The sequence below is a fragment of the Elephas maximus genome, chromosome 11 (genome assembly GCF_024166365.1).
Source record: "Elephas maximus indicus isolate mEleMax1 chromosome 11, mEleMax1 primary haplotype, whole genome shotgun sequence".
In the NCBI taxonomy this organism is placed as follows: domain Eukaryota; kingdom Metazoa; phylum Chordata; class Mammalia; order Proboscidea; family Elephantidae; genus Elephas; species Elephas maximus.
In genome coordinates, this window is record NC_064829.1 from 104,044,654 (window position 1) to 104,067,459 (window position 22,806).

Below are 22,806 nucleotides of genomic sequence, written 5' to 3' on the forward strand. Positions count from 1 at the left end.
CCACTGCAACTTTTTTTTGTGTGTGCGCCAAGCAGTCTTCTGGGAAACAGACACAGCAGTGAACCAGTCACGTGCAAAAGCAGAGCTCACATTCTAGTGAAAAAAAAAAGGAGGCGGATAATTAGAGAAAATAAGTGTGATGTAAGGAATGTTAGGTGGCAGCAAGCACTGTGGAGACAAGTAAAGCCAGGAGAAGAAATGGGAAGTGTTGAGGCAGGTGGCATGTTTCACAGACTTGATAGCATTTATGCTGTAAAATGACACCCCCGAGAGAAATGACTATGAGTGACCCCATTTGACAGAAGAGGAAACTGAGGTTCAGAGAGGTGAAGTCACTGTTAAGGGGCAGGGCTTCAGGGCCCATGGACTTGGAAGCCTCAGGGCCACTTGCAGTGGTGGCCATGATGGTGGGGGGTGTGGGCTTAATAAACTCCTTTGTTTTTTCCCTGGAGGGGGGCACGCAACGACCAGAATGACTTAGGCCTGGAGCCTTCGAAGGGAGGAAGTAGCTCAGCCCAAGGAGAGTCACTGGGGACGCTCCTCTCCGCCATAACAAGTTGCCACGCAGTCGGCTCCTATTGTGTCAGAGTAGAGCTGTGCTCCATAGGGTTTTCAATGGTTATTTTTTTTGGAGAAGCTCGCCAGGCCTTTCTTCTGAGCCACCTCCGGATGGACAGAAACCTCCAACCTTTTGGTTAGCGGAGCGCGTTAACCGTTTGTACCACCCAGGGACTCCTCCCTCATAAAACTAAAAAAAAAAAAACAACAAAACACCAAACCCGTTGCCCTGGAGTGGATACCAATTCATAGAGACCCTATAAGACAGAGTAGAACTGCCCCATAGGGTTTCCAAGAAGGGCTCGTGAAATCGAACCGCTGATCTTATGGCTAACAGCTTAACCACTGCGCCACCAGGACTCCGCTTCCCTCATAGCAAAGGCTTAATAAAGTTGGAGGTGTGGGGTTGGAGTGAGGATGAGCAAAACGGTTAATGAGGTGGGAGGGTTCCGGCTAGGGACTTTGAAGGGTTGAGGATTTTCCAGTACAAGAAGCGTTTAGTGAAAGGGGCAGAGGGCGAGCGGCAAAGAAGGGGTTAATGGGGGCGGGTCCAGGTGGGGCGGGGCCTGGGCTGGAGGCTAAAGCCCTAGGGCCTGGAGGAGTCGCCCTCATCCTGCCCCGCGGGGGCGCCCGCCGGGTCCCAGCGCCGCCGGTCCAGAGCTCTTCGCAGCAGGGAGAGGCGCTCCGCCCGCCCCGTCCAGCTGCCGCGCGCAGGTAGGCACTTGGCTGCCCGTCGGCCGTCCGGCCGCAGCCCCCGCCATCTGGCCGTCTGCGGCAGCCCCTCCTGCCGTCCCTCGGAAGCTGCCTCAGTCTCCCGCGCCGTCAGCGTCCCCGATCCTCGCTGGTCTGGCCTCCCAGTCTCTCTCTGTGCCTCGGGTCCCTGGCGGCTGACTGTGTCTCTGCCTCTGTCTCCGGATGTCTCTGCCCATGGTCTCTCTGACGCGGGGTATGTCTCTACTTCTGTATCTCTGCGCGTCTCTGCCTGGGTTATCTCTGCCTCGCCATCCGGATCTGTCTATTTCTTCTCTCTCTCTGTTAGCCTCTCTACCTCTGTCAGTTTCCAACTCTCAACCTCTGTGGATGTCGCTGCTCTGTCTCCGTGTCTCCCTGCCCTCACCCTTCCTCTCTCTCTTTATATTTCTCCATCTCTTTCTCTCTTCCTATTTTAAACTCTCTTCTTCCACCTCCATTCAGCCTTGTCTTCCTCCAAATCCTCTGCATCCCAGAAATTTCCTCCGAGCTGGGGGGCTGCTTATGGGCCAGGTAGGGGGCAAGGTGGTGGCCACTTGGGGCAGGTGAACTCTGAGCAGCACTGTAACACCAGCTCCCCCCTCACAGAGCCACCCCACTGCTCCCCAAGTCGCACTCACCCCACCCTCCAATTTCAGGAATTCCGGGCTAGGGGGTGGACTTCCTCTCCCCCTGTCACCAGCCACTTCCTCCCTTCCAGGATTTGTCTGGGTCACTGGTTAACTCCTTCCTGCCTTGCCCCTCTCCTCTTGAACTGGACACACCCCCAAACCAGGCTGAGGTACGGCTCTAGAATTTCTGTGAAGCAGTGGTTTTGGGGGGACGGGGCCTTGCCCATTGTGTATACATTGGTCCTCGTGTACATTGTTGACACTGATGGAGATGAGGGGGTCATGCCCCCCAACACCCCCTCCCAGGCCCACCACCAGCCCTGCTCCTCCTGAACCCATCAAAAGGGCTTCTCCCTTCCCAGCCTGTCCCTGGGTGAACTTGTCTTCAGGTTTGGCATGGGGATGGGAGGCTTTCTTTTCTGTGAAGGGAACCCCAGTAGGAGACAGGCTGATGTGGGGAAGCTCCTGAACTCTGGGACTCATAAAATCAAGACCTCTTGAATGTGATGTCTTTGAATGGAAGAACCGAGGGATGTGAGAATGAGCAGAGAAAAGAACTGGGAATACACCAAGCTTCAAATCAAAGTCTTAGGGATAATCAAATCCTGCAATCCAAAAAGCTTTGAGGGTTGGAATTTTGGCAGTTTTCAGTGTTTGTTAACAGCTTAGAAAAGACTTGTGGAGCTGTCTTGGCCACACCCTCCATTTTCCAGGTGGGGAAACTGAGGCTTGGAGAACAAAGGTCGCAGCTGTGAGTCTGTGCCAGGCTGGGGCTTGGGACTCCAATTCACAGAAGCCCAAAATCCAGTGATTTGGCTTCTTTTGCCTCCACAGAGTTGGATTAATTTGGCGAAGGAGGTCTTCACAGTGAGGAAGTATGCCAGAATGAGTAGAAATGGCTGGGATCCAGAAGGGAGAGTTTCAGAAGCAGAGAAGAGAAAATAGTTCTCAAAACATGGTGGGGCGGGGAGGGTAGAGGGGGCAAGAGTTGGTTTGGGTAGAAGGCGGGGAGTTCCAGGGAAGGAGGGAAGAGAGGAGGGGAGGTGGCGGGGGCCAGGGGTTAACTCTGGCCTCTGTCTCCTGACCTTCCCCACAAAGCCCACTGCTCCCTCGGGACAGGGCCTATAATTTGGTTTGTGTCTAGACAAATAATAACTCAGCTGGTGTGAGCTGGGAGGGGTGAGGCCAGCCTGCTCGGAAGGGGTAGGGAGACAGCCTGGGCTTCAAATGTGGCCCCTTCCCAAGCATTGAGAACTTGGGGCCAGGTAGAGGGGTCTGACCCTGGGCCCCCCTCTGTGAATCCTTGTTGTTCTTGTTGTGTGTCTACTCATAGGGACCCTATAGAACAGAGTAGAACTGTCCCATAGGGTTTCCAAGGCTGTAATCTTTAAAGGAGCACATCACCAGGTCTTTTCTCCCGTGGAGCAGCTGGTGGGTTTGAACCTCCAACCTTCCCGTTAGCAGCCTAGCTCTAAGCCATTGCACCACCTAGGCTTCTTCTGTGAATCCTTAGGATCTTAAAACTCTGCGCCATCTTAGAAGTTCAGGCTGCTGGAATGTGAAAAAACAGAAGAGGATAAGGGGGAAAAAAGAAGTGAGGTTCACCATGCGTAGAGTGTGTTCCCATTTGTGTCAAAAAGAAAAGAGAAATACGTACCGGTGTTTGCTGGGCAAAGTTAATAATCACTGAGGGTTTAATAATAGATTATGAAAGTCATAGAATGTTAAAAAAAAATTATAGAGCGTTCTAACAATAGAACTTTCAAATCCTGGAATGTGAGACTCCTAGAATATTGGAAACTTAAAAGGGTAAGCGCATAGGATAATAATAATAGAATGGAAGAAAGGTAGAGCGCTAGAACGTTATAATAATAGGATGTCAAACCACGAACTGAACCAACATTAGAACCTGAGGATTTTAGGACAGTAGAATCTAGAACATCGGAGGGGTCGTGGAGAAGGAGGACCCTAGCTAGCTTTCCTTCTGGGTGGTGCGGCCTTGTAGAAAGAACAGAGACTCCCTCTGTAGAAATGGGGAAACTGAGGCCCAGCAGGGCAGTTGGGGGCAGCCCTACTGCCCCCTGGTTTCTGCCAGCTGGCCGCCAGAGCACCAGGTGGGGAATGAGGCAGGCTTGGTGATCACATTTCGTCCCTAATGAGCAGACCCAGACCGGAGCTGGCCGGTCCCCTGGGGCTGCTGGGGAGGGGAGAAGCGGGAGCCTGCAGAGAGGGGGGAAGGGGGGCAGAATCGGCCTGGTGGCTTCAGGGACTTTTCTGGCCTGAGGAGCTGAGGCCTGAAATGGGGGGCCAGGGTCTGACTGGTCCTTCCTGTCCCCCCTCCTTATCACTTTGCACTTGGGCTTTTCTCTGTTCCCTGCCCTCCTGGGAGGGGCCATCAGTGCCTAAGAAGGGGAGCCTGTGGGACAGGAGAATCTTTTTTGTGGGCTGTGAGATTTGAGGGTTCACCACCAACAAAGCCTACGTACATAAGGGAGGGAACTTAGACCTCAACCAGAGAGGGGTCTGAGACTCTCCCCACTTCCCTTCCACCCAAAAAAAACAGAAAAATGACAGGCATGGAAGGGATGAGGAGAGAATAGATTCCAGGAAGGGGAAGCTCTTCAAGAAGGGCAGGAAACCTGCCCACTGCCCAGTCTTCACACAGCATGAGACCTCAGCCTCAGTTTCCCCATAGGTATCAGGAAAGTCCAGAAATAGCCTGGCGCCCCCTATCATGACATTTGGGCCTGTGGCGTTGTGGAATTCTGAAAGTCTGACATTCCTGTGCTGCCTTGGGGCAGGGGTTCTGTGGTGGGGGGAGAAGGGAGGGTCATCTGAGCGCCCTCCCCTCCTGCCCAGCTTCCCCTGAGGCAGGTGGCTTGTGGAGCAGGGATAGGAAGGAGGGGTGCAGGGTGCGCTGACTGGTTCCCCCCTGAGGAAATTAGCAATGGGAAGTGTATTTCCTCTGGCTGTGGGAAATGAGTCTCTGGCCTGCCCAGTCCACTCCAGCCTCAGCTGAGCCCTGGGGGTCACCAGAGGGTGGGGCATAGGGAACTCCCAGTTGGTTCATTTCTAGTCTCAGCTTCCAGTGCCCGTGAACAATAATTATTGTTCCAATACTGTACACTTCCTAGATGACATCACGCTCTATCAAGGATTTTCATATCTGGGTTGTGATTAGTGTAAAGGTTGTGTCCCCCTTTATGCAGAAAGGGAAACTAAGGCTCCTGAAGGAGAAGTAATTCCCGCAGTGTAACAAGAGGAGGGAGGGGGAGACCAAGGGGCAGAGGTCCGGGGGAACCAAGGGACAGAGAGAGCAGGAGACTGCGGGGCAGAGATTGGGGGGCACCAAGAGACGGGGAGGGAGGGAGAGGCTTTTGAGTGGCTTGGTCTGGGTGGTGCAAATGGTTAACATGCTCGGCTGCTAACTGAAAGGCTGGAGGTCCAAGTCTACCCAGGGGTGCCTCACAAGAAAGGTCTGGTGATCTACTTCTGAAAAAAAAAATCAGCCCCTGAGAACCCTATGGAGCACAGCTCTGCTGTGCCACACATGGGGTTGCGGTCAGTCAGAGTCAACTGGACAGCAACTGGCTGGTGTGGGTGAGGGTTGTGATTCCAAGGCAGGGTCTGGATTGCTCTTTACTCCACCTTTCCTCCCGCTGGGAGCAAATTCCCACCCATCCCACCTGCAGTGGACCCAGCAGCCTCTGTGTGTGGTGGGGGAGGCACCTCTGTCACAGAGGACTCCACGGGGGATAGGACTTACTAAGCAGGACTCCACCCTGACCTTTCCAAGCCATTTATAAAGCGGATAGATCCTGCCCTTTGCAGTTGGTTTCCCCTCCCCACCTCTTTCCTGGGACCCCTGCTGGGACTCGTTTGAGCCTGAAGTGGGGGCTGGTGCTCTCTCAAGGGGGACTATGAGTCAGGACCTGCTCTGGGCGGGGGGAGGGGGGGGCTGGCCAGTGCAGAAGGCATCCAGCGTTCAACGAACCTGTTCCTGCTCCACCTCTGGCCTCAGCAAAGCTTCTGGGAATAGCTTCAGCCTACAGTCATTTATTGAGCACCTACTCTATGCCTGGGTGCTGGGGATACAGCAGTTGTATTATTTTCCTAAGGCAGCTGCAACAAAGTACCACAAATTGGGTATCTTATTCCCTGGGTGGCCCAGAAGTTTGATCTCAGCTGCTAACCTGAAAGGTTGGCAGTTCGAACCCACCCAGCAGCGCCTTGGAAGAAAGACATTTGTTGTTAGTTGCTCTCGAGTTGATTCTAACTCAGGGGGACCCCATGTGTGCAGAATAGAACTGCTCTGTAGGGTTTTCAAGGTTGGGACCTTTTGGAAGCAGATTGCCAGGATTGTCTTTTGAGGAGCCTCTAGGTGTGTTTGAACCACCTACCTGTAAGCTAGCAGTTGAGTGCCTAACCATTTGGACCACCTAGAGATGGCCAAGAAAGCCCTGTGGATTAGTTCTACTCTGTAAAACATGGGGTCTCCAAGAGTTGGAATCAACTTCATGGTGACAGATGTCAGAAAAGAAATTTATTGTCTCACAGTTCTAGAGGCTTACCATTGCCAACAAGTCGAATCCGACTCATAGTGACCCCATAGGGTTTCCAAGGCTGTAAATCTCTGCGGAATCAGATTGCCACATCTTTCTCCATCGGAGCCTCTGGTGGTTTGGAATCTCCGACCTTTTGGTTAGCAGTCAGTTGCCTTAACCACTGCACCACCAGGGCTCCTTCCATTTCTGTAGAGGGTGTCGGCCGTGTTGACTCATTCTGAGTTCTGAGGCAGAATCTGTTCCAGGCTTCTCTCCTGGCTTCTAGTGACGGCAGGTGATCCTTGGCTTGTAGATAACATCACTCCAATCTCTGGCTCCATTGTCACATGGCCATTTTCCCTCTGTGTGGTGTCTCTCCTCTTTTATAAAGACACCATTCATATTGCATTAGGGCCCATTCTATTAGAGTGGTTTAACTTAACCGATATTACCTTCGTGTTAACTGATAACATCTCCAAAAACTCTATTTCCAAAGGCTACATTCTCAGGGGTTAGGACTTCAGCATATCTTTTTGGGGGTCACAAGTCAATCCATAGCAGTAGTTAACAGCAAGACACGTAATGTCCTTGCCTCCTGGAACTCCTATTCTAGACAGACAGACACAAACAAGATACAGGGTGATGTGAGGACAGGGTCATGATTGGGCTAGAGGGTTCCTCTCTGAGAAAGTGAAGGAGGTAGTCATAAGAAGGTCTGAAGGAAGAGCATTCCAGGCAGAGAGGACAGCAAGTGCAAAGGTTTTGAGGCTGGAAAGATGGTCATTGACCTTGAGCTTGTGAGGTAGGGGAAAGGGAGGTGAGGTAGGGGAAAGGGAGGTGAGGCGGGGAAGGGGAGGTGGGGGAAAAGGTTGGATAGGTTGCCCAGACCAGGTCTGGTAGACCTTTGTTGCTTAGGGCAAGGAATTTGGATTTTCCCCAAATTGGGAAAAATTGGAGGGTTCCAAGCAGAGAAGCTGTGCAGACTGATTTCCATGTTAAAAAAGATCTTTGGCTGCCATGTGGGAAAAGAGTTGGAGGAAGCTGGAGTTGCAGCCATGGAAGCAGTTGTACATGCTACTGCAACAGTCCCAGTGACAAGTGATGGTGCACAGAGCAGGCAGAGGTAGCGTTTTCAGAGAGGAGTTCATGCTTCAGGATTTACAGTAAAACCTGCGAAAGCCAAAACCTGTGTAAGGTGGAAACCTGTCAGAGAAGGAAAATGCAAATATTTTCCACGAAAAGAGGTGATAGAAAAGTGGTTTAGACTGCACCGTGTCGAAGGCAGAAAACTTGCGAGACCTGGAAAAACAGGGCAGTCCTAGCAAGCTCTGGCTCTCACCGGTTTCATTGTATTTTGGAGGGCGAACCAACAGGACTTGCCCCTGGAAAGGTGCTAAGGCATCTGGGAGGTTCCCATTGGCCTGCTGTGTGACCTTGGGCTCATCCCTTCCCCTCTCTGGGCCTTGGTTTCCTCATCTGTCCAACAGACCCAACCAGTGGTGTTCAAAGTGTGTCTTGGAGATTTTTCAGAGGTGACCTCCCTACCCTCACTTCATTTCATCCCGAGCACAGAGCAGCTTCCCTTTTTCGCAGTTAGGATCTTGTTTAAAAAAAAAAAGTTTTGCAGCCAGAAAAACCAAATGCATGCAAACCCTAAATGAGTCTGACCCTGATTCAGGACTTCATTCCTCTTCTTTCTGGGGCTGGCGATAGTCAGGGGCTTGATCTGTTGTTGCTGTCCTTTGTCCTATGCTGGTCTACCCAAGACCAAAGTGGGTAACAGGCTCAAGGTTCTCACTTGGGGATGTCAGAGGGAGGGAAAAGGCAGTGAAGGAGGTGTTCCCGAGAGAGGGGACTAATGGCCTTGGCTCTAGGGCTTCCCCTTGCTTCCTGGCCTTGACCAAGCTTCCAGTTCCTCCTGCCATTCCATTGCCCCGGGGCCCTGCAGCTGCCATTCCCAGGCTGTGCTGTCAGCCTGAGGCCTTTTTGCCTCCAGTTATTCTTGGGTGAATCTGAAGCACTCACTGGAGAAAAGGGGTAAGAGGCGTTTCCCTTCCAGTTGTCAGGACCTTGGACAGGTCTCCTAGCAGCTCTGTGCCTCAGTTTTGTTGCTTGTCAGATAACATTGCCTTCCTCATAGAGTGCTTGGAAATGTAATGAATTAGTACTCATGAAGGTGCTTAAAACCAGATGAACCAGTTGCTGAAAAGTGGATTCCTACTCACGGTGATCCCATGTGTGTCAGAGTAGAACTGAGCTCCATAGGATTTTCGATGGCTGATTTTTAAAAAAATAGATTGCCAGGCCTTTCTTCTGAGGCATCTATGGGTGGACTGCAACCTCCAACCTTTTGGTTAGCAGTCTGGTGGATTAATCGTTTGCACCACCCAGGACTCCCTGGTACATAATCAACCAGTTGCCAGCTTTCCAGTCGATTCCAGCTTGTGACAACCCTGTGTGTTTCAAAGAACTGTGCCCCATAGGATTTTCAAGGGCTGTGACCTGTTGGAACTGGATTGCCAGGTCTTTCTTCCTAGGTGCCCCATGGGGAGATTTAAACCATCAATCTTTCAGTTAGTAGCCCAGCATTTAACCATTTGTGCTATCTTTAGCTGTTATTAGGTCCCTGGGTGGTACAAACACTTTGCACTTAGCTACTAACCACGAGGTGGTTTGACTCCACCCAGCAGTGCTGCAGAAGAAAGGCCTGGCAATCTACCTATGTAAGATTGCTGTGTTTTTGTTAGTTGCCATTGAGTCGATGCTGACTCATGGCAACCCAGTGCGTGCAGAGTAAAACTGCTGTATAGGATTTTCAAGGCTGTGACCTTTCAGAAGCCGGTTGTCAGGCCTGTCTTCTGAGGTGTCTCAGAGTGGGTTCAAACCTCCAACCTTTCAGCTAGTCATCAAGGACTTAACTCTTTGTGCCACCCAGCAACTTCTTGCATAAGACAACAGCCATTGAAAACCCTGTGGAGCCCATTGCTGGTGTAAATGCAAAATGGTACAGCCTTTGTGGAAAACAGTGTGGCAGTACCTCCAAAAACTAAAACTTGAACTACCGTTTTGTTCTTGTTAAGTGCTGTCAAGTCGGTTTGATTCATAGCCACTTTATGTACAACTGAACGAAACACTGCCCGGTCCTGCGCCATTCTAACAATCGTTGCTATGTTTGAGCCCATTGTTACAGCCACCGTGTCAATCCATTTCATTGAGGGTTGTTATGGATTGAATTGTGTCCCTCCAAAATGTGTGTCAACTTGGATAGGCCATAATTCCCAGTGTTGTGTGATTGTCCACCATTTTGTCATCTGATGTGATTTTCCTACATGTTTTAAATCCTGCCTCGACGATGTTAATAAGGCAGGATTAGAGGCAGTTATGTTAATGAGGCAGGACTCATTTACCAAGATTAGGATGTGCCTTGAGTCAATTTCTTTTGAGATATAAAAGAGAGAAGCAGCAGAGAGACAAGGGGACCGCATACCACCAAGAAAGTAGCACTGGGAGCAGAGTGTGTCTTTTGGACTGGGGGTCCCTGCGCTGAGAATTTCCTAGACCAGAGGAAGATTGATGACAGGGACCTTTCCCCAGAGCTGACGGAGAGAGAGAGGCTTCTCCTAGAGCTGGTGCCCTGAACTTGGACTTCTGGCCTCCTAGACAGTGAGCGAATGAATTTCTCTTTGTTGAAGCTATCCACTTGTGGTGTTTCTGTTGTAGCATCACTAGAAAACTAAGACAAGGGTCTTCATCTTTTTCGCTAACCTTGTATTTTACCAAGCATGATGTCCATCTCAAGGGACTGGTCCCTCCTGATAACATGTCCAAAGGAAGTGAGATGAAGTCTCACAATCCTTGCTTCTAAGGAGCCTTCTGGCTGTACTTCTTCCAAGAAAAATTTGTTCATTCTTCTGGTAGTCCATGGTATATTCAAAGTTCTTCACCAACACCATAATTAAAGGCATCAATTCTTCTTTGGTCTTTTTAATTCATTGTTCAGCTTATGCGTGTGTGTGAGGTGACTGAAGATACCATGGCTTGGATCAGGAGCACCTTAGTTCTTAAAGTGATATCTTTGTTTTTTTAACACCTTAAAGAGGTCTTTTGCAGCACATTTGCCCAGTGCAATGTGTTATTTGTTTTCTTCTTGGGGGGGGATATTTTTTTTTTTTATTGTGCTTAGGTGAAAGTTTATAGTTCAAGTTATTTTCTCATACAAAAATTTATACACAAATTGTTATGTGACCCTAGTTGCTCTCCCTGTAATATGACAGCACACTCCTCTTTTCCACCCCAGATTTTCCCCTGTCCATTCAACTGGCTCCTGTCCCTTTTTGCCTTCTCATCTCGCTTCCAGACAGGAGCTGCCCATTTAGTCTCATGTATCTACCTAAGCTAAGAAGCACTCCCTTCACGAGTATCATCTTATGTCTTACAGATCGGTCTATTCTTTGCGTGAAGAGTTGGCTTCGGGAATGGTTTCAGTTCTGGGCTAACAGAGAGTCCGGGGGCCATGTCTTCAAGGGTCCCTCCAGTCTGAGTCAGACCATTAAGTCTGGTCTTTTTACTAGAATTTGAGTTCTGCATTCCACTTTTCTCCTGCACTGTCGGGGACTCTCTGTTGTGTTCTCTGTCAGGGCGGTCATTGGTAGTAAACAGGCACCATCTAGTTCTGGTCTCACGCTAGTGGAGTCTCTGGTCTATGTGACCCTTTCTGTCTCTCAGGCTCATATTTTCCTCATGTCGTTGATGATCTTCTTTCTCCTTTGCCCCAGGTGAGTTGGGACAAGTTGATGCATCTTATAGATGGCGACTCCCTAGCTTTTAAGACCCCAGACACCACTTGCCAAAGTGGGATGCAGAACATTTTCTTAATATACTTTGTTATGCCAGTTGACCTGGATGTCCCCTGAAACCATGGTCCCCAGACTCCTGCCCCTGCTACTCTGTCCCTTGAAGTGTTTGGTTGTATTCAGGAAACTTCTTAGCTTTTGGTTTAGTCCAGTTGTGCTGACTTCCCCTGTATTGTGTGTTGTCCTTCCCTTCATCTAAGATAATTCTTGTCTACTGTCTAGTTAGTGAATTCCCTTCTCCCTCCCTCCCCACCCTCCTAACTGTGAAAGAATGTTTTCTTCTGTGTTTAAACCATTTCTTGAGTTCTTATAATATTTGTCTTATACAATATTTGTCATTTTGTGACTGACTAATTTCACTCAGCATAATGCCTTTCAGATTCATCCACATTATGTTTCACAGATTCATTGTTCTTTATCGTTGCATAGTATTCCATTGTGTGAACATACCGTAATTTGTTTATCCATTCGTCTATTGATGGGCCATTGTTTGATTTCTTGACTGGGTGTTGACTATGGATCCAAGTAAAATGAAACCCTTGAAAACTTCAACCTTTTCTCTGTTTATCACGATGTTGCTTACTGATCCAGTTGTGAGAATTTTTGTTTTCTTTATGTTAAGGTACAATCCATACTGAAGGCTGTAGTCTTTGATCTTCATTAATAACAGCTTCAAGTCCTCTTTACTTTCAGCAAGCAAGGTTGTGTCATCTGCATAACGCAGGTTGTTAATGAGTCTTCCTCCAATCCTGATGCCCTGTGCTTCTTCATGCAGTCCAGTTTCTCTGATTATTTGCTCAGCATACAGACTGAATAGGTATGGTGAAAGGAAACAATCCTGACACACACCTTTCCTAATTTTAAACCATGCAGTATTCCCTTGGAGCCCTGGTGGCACAGGATTGGCAGTTTGAATCCACCAGCCACTCCTTGGAAATCCCATGGGGCAGTACTACTCTGTCCTGTAGGGTTGCTGTGAGTCAGAATCAACTCAACAGCAATGGGTTTGGTTTTGGTTTAGTAAATCCCCTTGTTTTGTTTGAACGGCTGCCTCTTGGTCTATGTACAGGTTCTGCGTGAGCACAGTTAAGTGTTCTGGAATTCCAATTCCTCACAATGTTGTCCATAATTTGTAATGATTCACACAGTCAAATGCCTTTGCATAGTCAATTAAAAACAGGTAAACATCTTTCTGGTTTTCTCTACTTCCAAACAGGGTCCATCTGACGTCGGTAATGATATCCCTCATTCCACATCTCTTCTGATCTGGCTTGAATTTCTGGCAGTTGCTTGTCATTGTACTGCTGCAACTGCTTTTGGATGATCTTCAGCAAAATTTTACTTGTGTGTGATATTAATGATATTGTTTGATAATTTCTGCATTCTGTTGTGTGATAGGTTAAGATTGTGTGTCAGCTTGGCTGGGCCATGATTCTCAGTGTTTTGGCAGTCGAATAATATTGTGATCACTTCCTTGTTGAGATTTGCTATGTGATCACCCCCATGATGGGATCTGCTGTGAGTAGCCAATCAGTTGAAAGGGAGTTTCCTTGGGCATGTGGCCTGCATTGAATATAAGCAGGCATTCTGGCAAGGCTTGGGGGCTTTTTGCTCCTGTCGCATCCTGCAGCTGACTCCTGTGTGTCCAACCTCTGGTTCTTGGGACTTGAGCTAGCAGCTCACCTGCAGTCTTGCTGCTGATCTTGGGATTCATCGATCTTCGCAGCCTACAAGCAAGAGCCCTTCTCTCTGACCTGCTGATCTTGGGCTCGCCAGCCCCTGAGGCTACGAGAATCAGGAGAAGCCTCTATCTTGACCGATGGACTTAGGACATTCCACCCTCTACAAGCTTGTGAGCCATTTCCTTCATATAAATCTCTCTCTCTATATATTTATATGCTTTACTGGTTTTGCTTCTCTAGATAACCCAGCCTAAGACATTTGGTACTGAGAGTGGTTCTAGGGAAACAAAATTGTGAGGATGAGTTTTTAAAATTTGTTCTGAAGTCTGTTTAGTCTTAAAGATGTTAATGACTCTGCTTCCAGTAGTAAAGAGGGCACTGCTAATCCATGGCATGAGTGGCAATACAAATACGCAAAATATCAACACCGATAGATCAGGTATTGGTGAAAGACGAGGCTCTGGGTGATTGCATGTGTGATACCTTTCTACAATTTTGTCAGAATGAGAAGTATAAGGAAGCTGGGTGGTTGGTCCTACTTTCACTTGACAAACTGGTGAAAGAAAGAGATACGCTCAGGCTTCAGAGTCAAAGCTGAAGCACTGCATAAACCACCACAATGTTTCCACTTGTGCTTTGAAAGAAAGCCTTATTTCTTGTAGTAACACCGCTGATGTTGCCAAAAGCCAACCCCGGAGTCTTATGCTAAGAGTGGCTGAATTGCAACACCAGTTCAACTGCTAATCTTGAGAGGTGTCTGAAGTTAAAGCGAGAGCATTGATTGAGAAGGAATGGGATCCTGAAACGTGAGATGGGGACATATGGGCAGATAATCAGGAAACTGGAGACAGTGAGCCCCTAAATTTTGTTGAGTCTCTCCTCCCAACAGCACCAGCTCTGTCACTTCCATCTGAAGAGATTACTCCATGTTTGTCTGCTAAAGCATCTGGCCCAGTAAAACCATTAACCCCTCCACTCCCACCTAATGAGATTATCTCTAGCCCAGCTGCCTCTAAAGAGTCCTTGTCTAAGTCATTGCCTGGAGCATCACCTGAGGCAGATGCTTGTAAAAGACAATGCAGAAAGTTCTCAGAACATATCCCCACTACTGATTTTGGCCTCTAGACCTATAACTAGACCTAAGTCTCAGTGAGCCCCAAAAGGTGTAGTGCAAAGCATGACCCAGGGGGAGGTACACTACACTCCAAAAGAACTGTTTGACTTTTCTAATATGTACAAACAGAAACCTGGGGGATATGTGTGGGAATGGATATTAAAGGTGTGGGAAAATAGTGCAAGGAACATGAAGATGGATCAGTCTGAGTTTATTGATATGGTCTCACTAAGCACAGATTCTTCATTCAATGTTTCAGCTCGAAAAGTTAAGAAAGGATCTAATGGTTTATTTGGTTGGGTTGCTGAAGCATGGATTACATGGTGGCCTACACTAAATTAAGTTGAAGTACAGATCTGCCTTGATATACTATAGAAGAAGATATCCAAAGGTTTGGGGAAATTGGCATGCTACAGTGGACTTATCAGGTTAGACCCCCAGACCCACACATGGAATGCCCAGAGGACACACCTTTTACCACAACTGTGAGGAACAAATTTGTGAAGGAAGCCCCAGCATCCTTGAAGACTGCTATGATTGCTATTTTTTCTAAGCCAGATTTGACAGTGGGAACTGCCCTAACTGAATTGAGACACCTAACTACAATGGGGTTGACTGGATCCCTTGGTAGTAGGGGCCAAGCGGCTGCACTCAATCAACAAAGACAAGGTGGGTGTGGTTACAGTAATGGACAGCGGAGTCAAAGCAGTAATCAGAATAGTCTGACTCATATGGACTTACGGCATTGGCTACTTAGTCATGGTGTCCCTAGGAGTGAAATAGATAGGAAATCTACTAATATTGACTTGATCTGTACAAACAGATGAATTCTAGGTCAGGTGAACAGCAGCCAGAATGAGTCAAAGTCCCTCAATCAATTCCCAGACTTGAGTGAGTTTAAAGACCTACAACCCCTTGAATGAAGGGGAGGCCAGGTCCCCTTGAGGAAAGACTCTAACACGCTGCCAAAAACTTATACTGTTAATCTCTCTTCCAGCATTCCTCAAAGGGATCCACAGCCTTTTATGAGAGTTACTATTCACTGGGGAAAAGGAAACAATCAGACATTTCCGGGATTACTGGATGCTGGCTCTGAAATGACATTAATTCCAGGAGACCCAAAATGTCACTGTGGCCGACCAGTCAGTGGGGGCATATGGAGGTCAGGTTATTAATGGAGCCTTGGCTCATGTCCATCTCACAGTAGGTGAAGTGTGTCCCAAACCCATCCTGTAGTAATTTCCCCAGTTCCAGAATGCATAATTGGAGTAGATATACTCAGCAACTGACAGAACCCCCACATTGGATCCCTGACAAATGGAGTAAGGGCTATTACGATAGCACAAAAGCCAAGTGAAAGCCATTAGAACAGCGCGTACCTAGGAAAATAGCAAACCAAAAGCAATACCACATTCCTGGAGGGATTGCAGAGATTACTGCCACCATCAAGGACTTGAAGGATGCCAGGGTGGTGATTCCCACCACATCCTCATTCAACTCGCCTATTTGGCTTGTGCAAAAAACAGATAGATCTTGAAGGATAACAGTAGATTACTGAAAACTTAACCAGGTGGTAACTTCAATTGCAACTGCTGGTCCAGATGTAGTTTCATTGGTTGAGCAAATTAATACAACTCCTGAAACCTGGTATGCAGTTATTGATCTGGCTAATGCCTTTTTCTTCATGCCTGTTTTGAAGGAAACAGTTTTCCTTCAGCTGGCAAGGCCAGCAATACACCTTCAGTTGCCTACCTCAGAGCTATGTCATAATTTAGTCTGCAGGGACCTCGATCGACTTTCCCTTCCACAAGACATCACACTGTTTCGTTACATTGATGATATTATGCTGATTGGACCTAGTTAGGAAGAAGTATCCATGATTCTGGACTTATTGGTAAAACATCTGTGTGCTAGAGGGTGGAAAATTAATCCCCCCAAAATTCAGGCACCTTCCACCTCAATGAAATTTCTAGGGGTCCAATGGTGTGGGGGCATGTCAAGATATTCCTTCTAAAGTGAGTGATAAGTTATTGCATCTGGCTTCTCCCACAACTAAAAAGGAGGCACGATGCCTAGTGGGCCTTGTTGGATTTTGGAGGCAACACAGTCTTCATTTGGATGTGCTATTCTGGCCTGTTTATCAAGTGACTCAAAAAGCTGCTAGATTTGTGTGGGGCCCAGAACAAGACAAGGCTCTACAACAGGTTCAGGCTGCCATGCAAGCCACTCTGCCACTTGGGCCATATTATCCAGCTGATCCAATGGTGCTCGCAGTGTCATTGGCAGATACAGATGCTGTTTGGAGTCCTTGGCAGGCCCCCCAGTGATGAAACACAGCACAGACCCTTAGGATTTTGAAGCAAAGTCCTGCCATCCTCTGCAGGTAACTACTCTCCTTTTGAAAAACAACTTTTGGCTTATTACTGGGCCTTAGTAGAGACTGAATGCTTAACCACAGAACACCAAGTCACCATGCGTCCTGAGCTGCCCATCATGAAGTAGGTGTTGTATGACCCACAGAGTCATAAAGTTGGATGTGCACAGCAGCACTCTATCATTAAATGGAAGTGGTATATATGAGATCGGACCAGAGCAGGACCTGAAGGTACAAGTAAGTTGCATGAGGAAGTGGCCCAAATGCCTATGGTCTCCATTCCCGTCACATTACCTTCCATCTCACAATCTGCACCTATAGCCTTATGATCAGTTGACTGAAGAAAAGGAAACTCGTGCCTGGTTCACAGATGGTTCCACGCGATATGCAGCCACCACTTGAAAGTGGACAGCAGCAACACTACAGCCCCTTTCTGGGACTTCCCTGAAGGGCAGAGATGAAGGGAAATCCTCCCAATGGAAAGAATGCCTTCAGTGCAACTTGGCCTTCTTCCGTCAGTAGCATCGGTTCTTGATCATATGGTACCTCCTGAAATGTCTGAACATCAACCAGTTATTTTTGGTACAGAGACTCTGTATTCCGTCCAGCTTCCTGTGATGCTTCCTGCGTTGTTTTAGTATTTTACCCATAGAATCCTTCAATATTGCAACTTGAGGCTTGCCTTATCTCTTCAGTTCTTTCAGCTTCAGAAATGCTGAGTGTGTTCTTTCCTTTGGTTTTCTAACTCTAGGTCTTTGCACATTTCATTACAATACTTTACGTTGTCTTCTTGAGCCGCCCTTTGACATCTTTTGTTTAGCTCTTTTACTTCATCATTTCTCCCTTTTGCTGTAGCTATTCTACTTTCAAGAGCAAGTTTCAAAGTATCTTCTGACAACCATTTTGGTCTTTTCTTCTTTCCTGTATTTTTAATGACTTCTTGCTTTCTTCATGTATAATGTCCTTGATGTCATTCCATAACTTATCTGGCCTTTGGTCATTAGTGTTTAATGAGGCAAATCTATTCTTGAGATGGCCTCTACATTCAGGTGGAATATACTCAGGGTCATACTTTGGTTCTCGTGGACTTCTTCTAATTTTCTTCAGCTTCAGCTTGAACTTGCATATGAGCAATTGATGGAATGCAAAAGTTGGAAACAAAGAAGGAATATTAGTTAGAAAATATGGCCTTGGTGATAGAAACAATGCTGGAGATCATATGATAGAATCTTGTAAGACCAACAACTTCTTCATTGCAAATACAGTTTTTCACCAACAAAAACAGCAGCTATACAAGTGGACCTCGCCAGATGGAATACACAGGAATCAAATTGACTACAACTGTGGAAAGAGATGATGGAAAAGCTCAATATCATCAGTCAGAACAAGGCCAGGGACCAACTGTGGAACAGAACTACCGTGTGACCCAGCAATTCCATTCCTAGGTATATATGCAAAAGACTTGAAAGCAGAGACTCAAACAGAGGCTTTTTAACCAATGTTCACTGCAGCACTATTCACATTAGCCAAAAGGTGGAAACAACCTAAATGCCCATCAACAGATGAATAGATAAAATGTGGTACATACATACGATGGAATACTACTTAGCCAGTAGGAGAAACGAAGTCTTGATACATGCTACAACACGGATGGAGCTGGAAGACATTACGCTGAGTGAAATAAGTGAATCACAAAAGGACAAATATTGTATGACCTCACTTATACAAAAAGACAAATGTATAGAGAAAAAGTTTATTAGTGGTTACCAGGGGCGGGAGGGAAGGGTGCTTACTAATTATTGTAATTGCTTTCAATAAGTTGTACACCTGTAAAAAGCTGAATTGACAAAAAAAAGAAAAAACCCTATGGAGTATAGTTCCCCTCTGACACACATGAGGTTGGAATAAATTGAAGTCGACTTGAGAGCAGTGGGTTAGCTGTTATTATCACCATCGTCATCATTATCAAGAATGGCGTACCCTAGGTTAGGAGTGGGAGGCTGGTCCCAGCCTGGGTTCTGTCACTGCCTTGCTGTGTGTCTTTGAGGGGAGTGACCCAGCCTCTCTGGGCCCTTTCTCCCTGCGTATGAAATGACAGGGTTGGACTAGTTTAACATTCCCCAAAGCAGGATGCCGTTGCCAATTTTACATGGTTCCTGGAAGAACATTCTAAAATCTGAGTCGGGTTTTGTTTTTAGCATCCACAACCTGGATTTTCAGAGAGCTGTTGCTTGTGATGCGGCTTAACTGCCTCCTTGGGGTATCACTGGAGGCAGCCTGCAGGAATTACAGAGACGGGTGTGGGGAGAAGGGAGCTGGAGAGGCCATGACTCCCCTCACCACTGTCCTCTCTCCCCACAGGCACCGTGAAGTCAGCTTTGACCTGGGCTGTGGGGTGGGGCCACCTCATCCCAGCCCCCACCAGGACAAACCGGAGCCCCACCCCTGTTCCCTTTCAAGCACCCCACCCCATCCTGTGAGCTAGCTAGCCCTTGCTCACCTCCTTCCTGTTTCCAAAAACCCTTCCCACTTTCCTCAGACTGAGCCCCTCCCCCAACCCCTACCTACCTCTCTCTTGTGGCCTCTTTTACCTCAATCTTCTCATCCGTTACTTTATTTCCTTATTTCTTACTGGAAATCCCAGCACCCCCACCTGCATTGCCAGGTCTTTTCAACACTCCCCAACTGGAGTCTATCTCAACACCGCTCTGTGTATTTCCAGGAGTGTCTAGAACACCCCATCCCACCATTACTGCAATGTGGTCACACTTACTTCCTAGCACCTCTACAAATACCTTCCCCTCAACACTGTCCCACTGATACCTTCATCCCCTCTAGAAACACTCCCCTTGGCCACTTTTTGGATTACTTCATTACTCCCTCACGTATACTTTGATTGGATCTCTGAAAAACACCTTTGACAAACTTCTTCATTAATCCCAAACCAAACCAAACAAAAAAAAACCCATTGCCATCGACTCATTTCCGACTCATAGCGACCCTACAGGACACAGTACAGAATAGAACTGCCCCACAGGGTTTCCAAGGAGCACCTGGAGGATTCGAACTGCCAACCTTTTGGTTAACAGCCGTAGCAGTTAACCACTACACCACCGGGGTTTCTTCATTAATCCCACCATCCCCCAAATCTCCCTCTTGCTATAACTTCGTCCCTCCTCTCCCTTTTCCTTCTCAAGCCCTGCCTTGCTTGCCTCACGGTTCACCGTCAACCTCATCTCCATCCCGGGGCCTGCCTCCCGCTACGTTCCCCTGAGCCTCCGAGGAGGGGGCTCAGGGGGTCCGATGGCCTCCAGCCCTCTGAGTCCCTACCGCCCCGGTGGGCCAGTGGACTTGCCTCGACGATGGGCAACGGCACGTGGGAGGGCTGCCATGTGGACTCCCGTGTGGACCACCTCTTCCCGCCTTTCCTCTACATCTTCGTCATCGGCGTGGGGCTGCCCACCAACTGCCTGGCTTTGTGGGCGGCCTACCGCCAGGTGCGGCAGCGCAACGAGCTGGGCGTCTACCTGATGAACCTCAGCATCGCCGACCTGCTGTACATCTGCACGCTGCCGCTGTGGGTCGACTACTTCCTGCACCATGACAACTGGATCCACGGCCCCGGCTCCTGCAAGCTCTTCGGGTTCGTCTTCTACACCAACATCTACATCAGCATCGCCTTCCTCTGCTGCATCTCCGTGGACCGCTACCTGGCCGTGGCCCACCCGCTGCGCTTTGCCCGCCTGCGCCGCGTCAAGACGGCCGTGGCCGTGAGCTCCGTGGTCTGGGCCACCGAGCTGGGCGCTAACTCGGCGCCCCTGTTCCATGATGAGCTCTTCCGGGACCGCTACAACCACACCTTCTGCTTCGAGAAGTTCCCCATGGAGGGCTGGGTGGCTTGGATGAACCTCTACCGCGTCTTTGTGGGCTTCCTCTTCCCCTGGGCCCTCATGCTGCTGTCGTACTGCGGCATCCTGAGGGCCGTGCGGGGCAGCGTGTCCACCGAGCGCCAGGAGAAGGCCAAGATCAAGCGCCTGGCGCTGAGCCTCATCGCCATCGTGCTGGTCTGCTTCGCGCCCTACCACGTGCTCCTGCTCTCGCGCAGCGCTGTCTACCTGGGCCGCCCCTGGGACTGCGGCTTCGAGGAGCGAATCTTCTCGGCGTACCACAGCTCGCTGGCCTTCACCAGCCTCAACTGCGTGGCCGACCCTATCCTCTACTGCCTGGTCAACGAGGGCGCCCGCAGCGACGTGGCCAAGGCCCTGCACAACCTGCTCCGCTTCCTGGCCAGCAACAAGCCTCAGGAGATGGCTAACGTCTCGCTGACCCTGGAGACCCCGCTCTCGTCCAAGAGGAACAGCATGGCCAGGGCCTTGGCGGGGTGGGCGACAGCATCCCCCACCCAGGGGGACCAGGTGCAGCTGAAGATGCTGCAGCCACTGGCACAGTGAGCACCCTTAAGTCTTATTCCATGGGCCGTCCCTTTCCTCCTGGTCGTGTGTATGCAAATTATATGTAAATAATGCAGTGTTAATATTCATGAGAATACACGAAACTAGGAAAAGAATGAGGTTGGTGTTTTCACTGGTTAACTGTGATCTTTGTATTGGGGAAATGAAGCCACCATGGCCCCCTAACAATTCAGTTTCACTGTGCCTGGCCCTGTGCTGGGCGCTGCTGGCAACAGTGGTGACTGAGACAGCCCGGCCCTGCCCTTGGGGGGCTCAGTCCAGTGGTGGGGGCCAGACTCCTCACCTGAGTGGTCAGCGCTGGGACAAGGAGCCCAGGGGGCTGGAAGAGTCCAAGGGGACATATGTCCCAGCCTGTGGATCAAAGATGGCTTCCTGGAGGAGGGGACAAGTAAATTGAGTCAAATATTTGGATATTTGGTTTCCATTAGATAAAGACAAAAATCGAAGAAAGGCAGTGTCTTAGCTATCTACTGCTGCTATAACAGAAATACGAGAAGTGGATGGCTTTCACAAACAAATTTATTCTCTCACAGTTTAGGAGACTAGAAGTCCAAATTCAGGGCACCAGCTCCCGGGGAAGGCTTTTTCTCTCTGTTGGTTTTTGAGGAAGGACCTTGTCATTTATCTTCCCTTAGTGTAGGAGCTTCTGAGTGTATGGGCCCCGGGTCCAAAGGACATGCTCACTCCCTGTGCTTTCTTGGTGGTATGAGGTCCCTATCCTCTCTGCTCCATTCTATTTTATATCACAAAATAGATTGACTCAAGATACAACCTAATCCTGTAGATTGAGTCCTGCTTCATGAACATAACTGCCTCTAATCCTGCCTCATTAATATCATAGAAATTAGGATTTACAACACATAGGAAAATCACATCAGATTCACAAAATGGAGGACAGCCATACAATTCTGGGAATCATGGCTTAGCCAAGTTGACACACATTTTTTGGGGACACAATTGAATCCATGACAGTTCGGATTATTTCCAAAGGAGGGCAGAAGTCTGCAACTCAATGGGACCGTGGGAGGAGAAGGCTGCTGAGTGTAGAAGGCTCATTTTTGCCTGTGGGAAGCTCCCAGTTATGTGGTGGAGAGAGCTGCATTCTCCAAGTCAGGATGGAGAGGATGAAGAGGGAGAACGTCAGGGTCTGTGAGAAGGCAACTAGGGCAGGCTACCTGGAGGAGGGTGGAGCCGGGCCAGCGTGGGAAGGGAGCTCAGGAGAAAGAGGAAGGGTATTTATTCATTCATTTGACAGAGATTTATTTGGTACCTGTATCTACTGTCTGCCTGCCCCTGTGCTGTGCGTTGTGGGGAAACAACACTGTGACCAAGACAGCACCAGCTCTGCCCTCACAGAACTCATAAAAAGAATAAAAGAAAAATAATGTTTGGAACTGATTAGTGTAATGGGGTAAAACAAAGCTGGTTGAGGGGACAGAGTCTGATCTAGATAAGCAGCACAGGGAAGAGGAGGTGACATTTGACTCAGAAGGTAACATGAGAGCAAAGATCTGATGGAGGTGAGGGGTCAGCCATGTGGCTCCTGGGGGAAGAGTATTCCAGGGAGAAGGAACAGTAGGTGCAAAGGCCCTGAGGTGTGAGGGGGAGCAAGAGGCTGGAGCAGAAGGAGGCAGGGGAGAGGAGTGGGAGATGATGTCCGGATGGGGACAGGGACAGGGTGGATCGTGTATGGCCTTCTAAGTCCAGGTGAGGACTTTGCCTTTTACTCTGAGATAAGGGAGACCCATTGCAGGGCTCTGAGTGAAGGACTGGCCTGGAGTTAACTTTTTTTTTAATCATTTTATTTTTTGTTGAAAATATACACAACGGAACATACCCCAATTCAAC

At 48.6% G+C, this 22,806-nt stretch overlaps 1 protein-coding gene across 2 annotated transcripts; it reads left to right on the top strand.

The window, feature by feature from the left end:
* The first annotated feature begins 1,184 nt into the window (after positions 1–1,184).
* Positions 1,185–22,522, top strand: GPR4 (G protein-coupled receptor 4). 2 transcript variants are annotated; one of them, XM_049899990.1, is made up of 2 exons: positions 1,185–1,272; positions 18,848–22,522. In XM_049899990.1, exon 2 carries the CDS (start codon positions 19,849–19,851, stop codon positions 20,935–20,937), a length of 1,089 nt encoding a protein of 362 aa, XP_049755947.1. In that variant the 5' UTR covers positions 1,185–1,272; positions 18,848–19,848; the 3' UTR covers positions 20,938–22,522. The 2 variants fall into 2 exon arrangements, with proteins under 2 accessions (XP_049755947.1, XP_049755948.1); XM_049899991.1 differs by having other exon boundaries at positions 19,684–22,522.
* Positions 22,523–22,806: the final 284 nt, after the last annotated feature.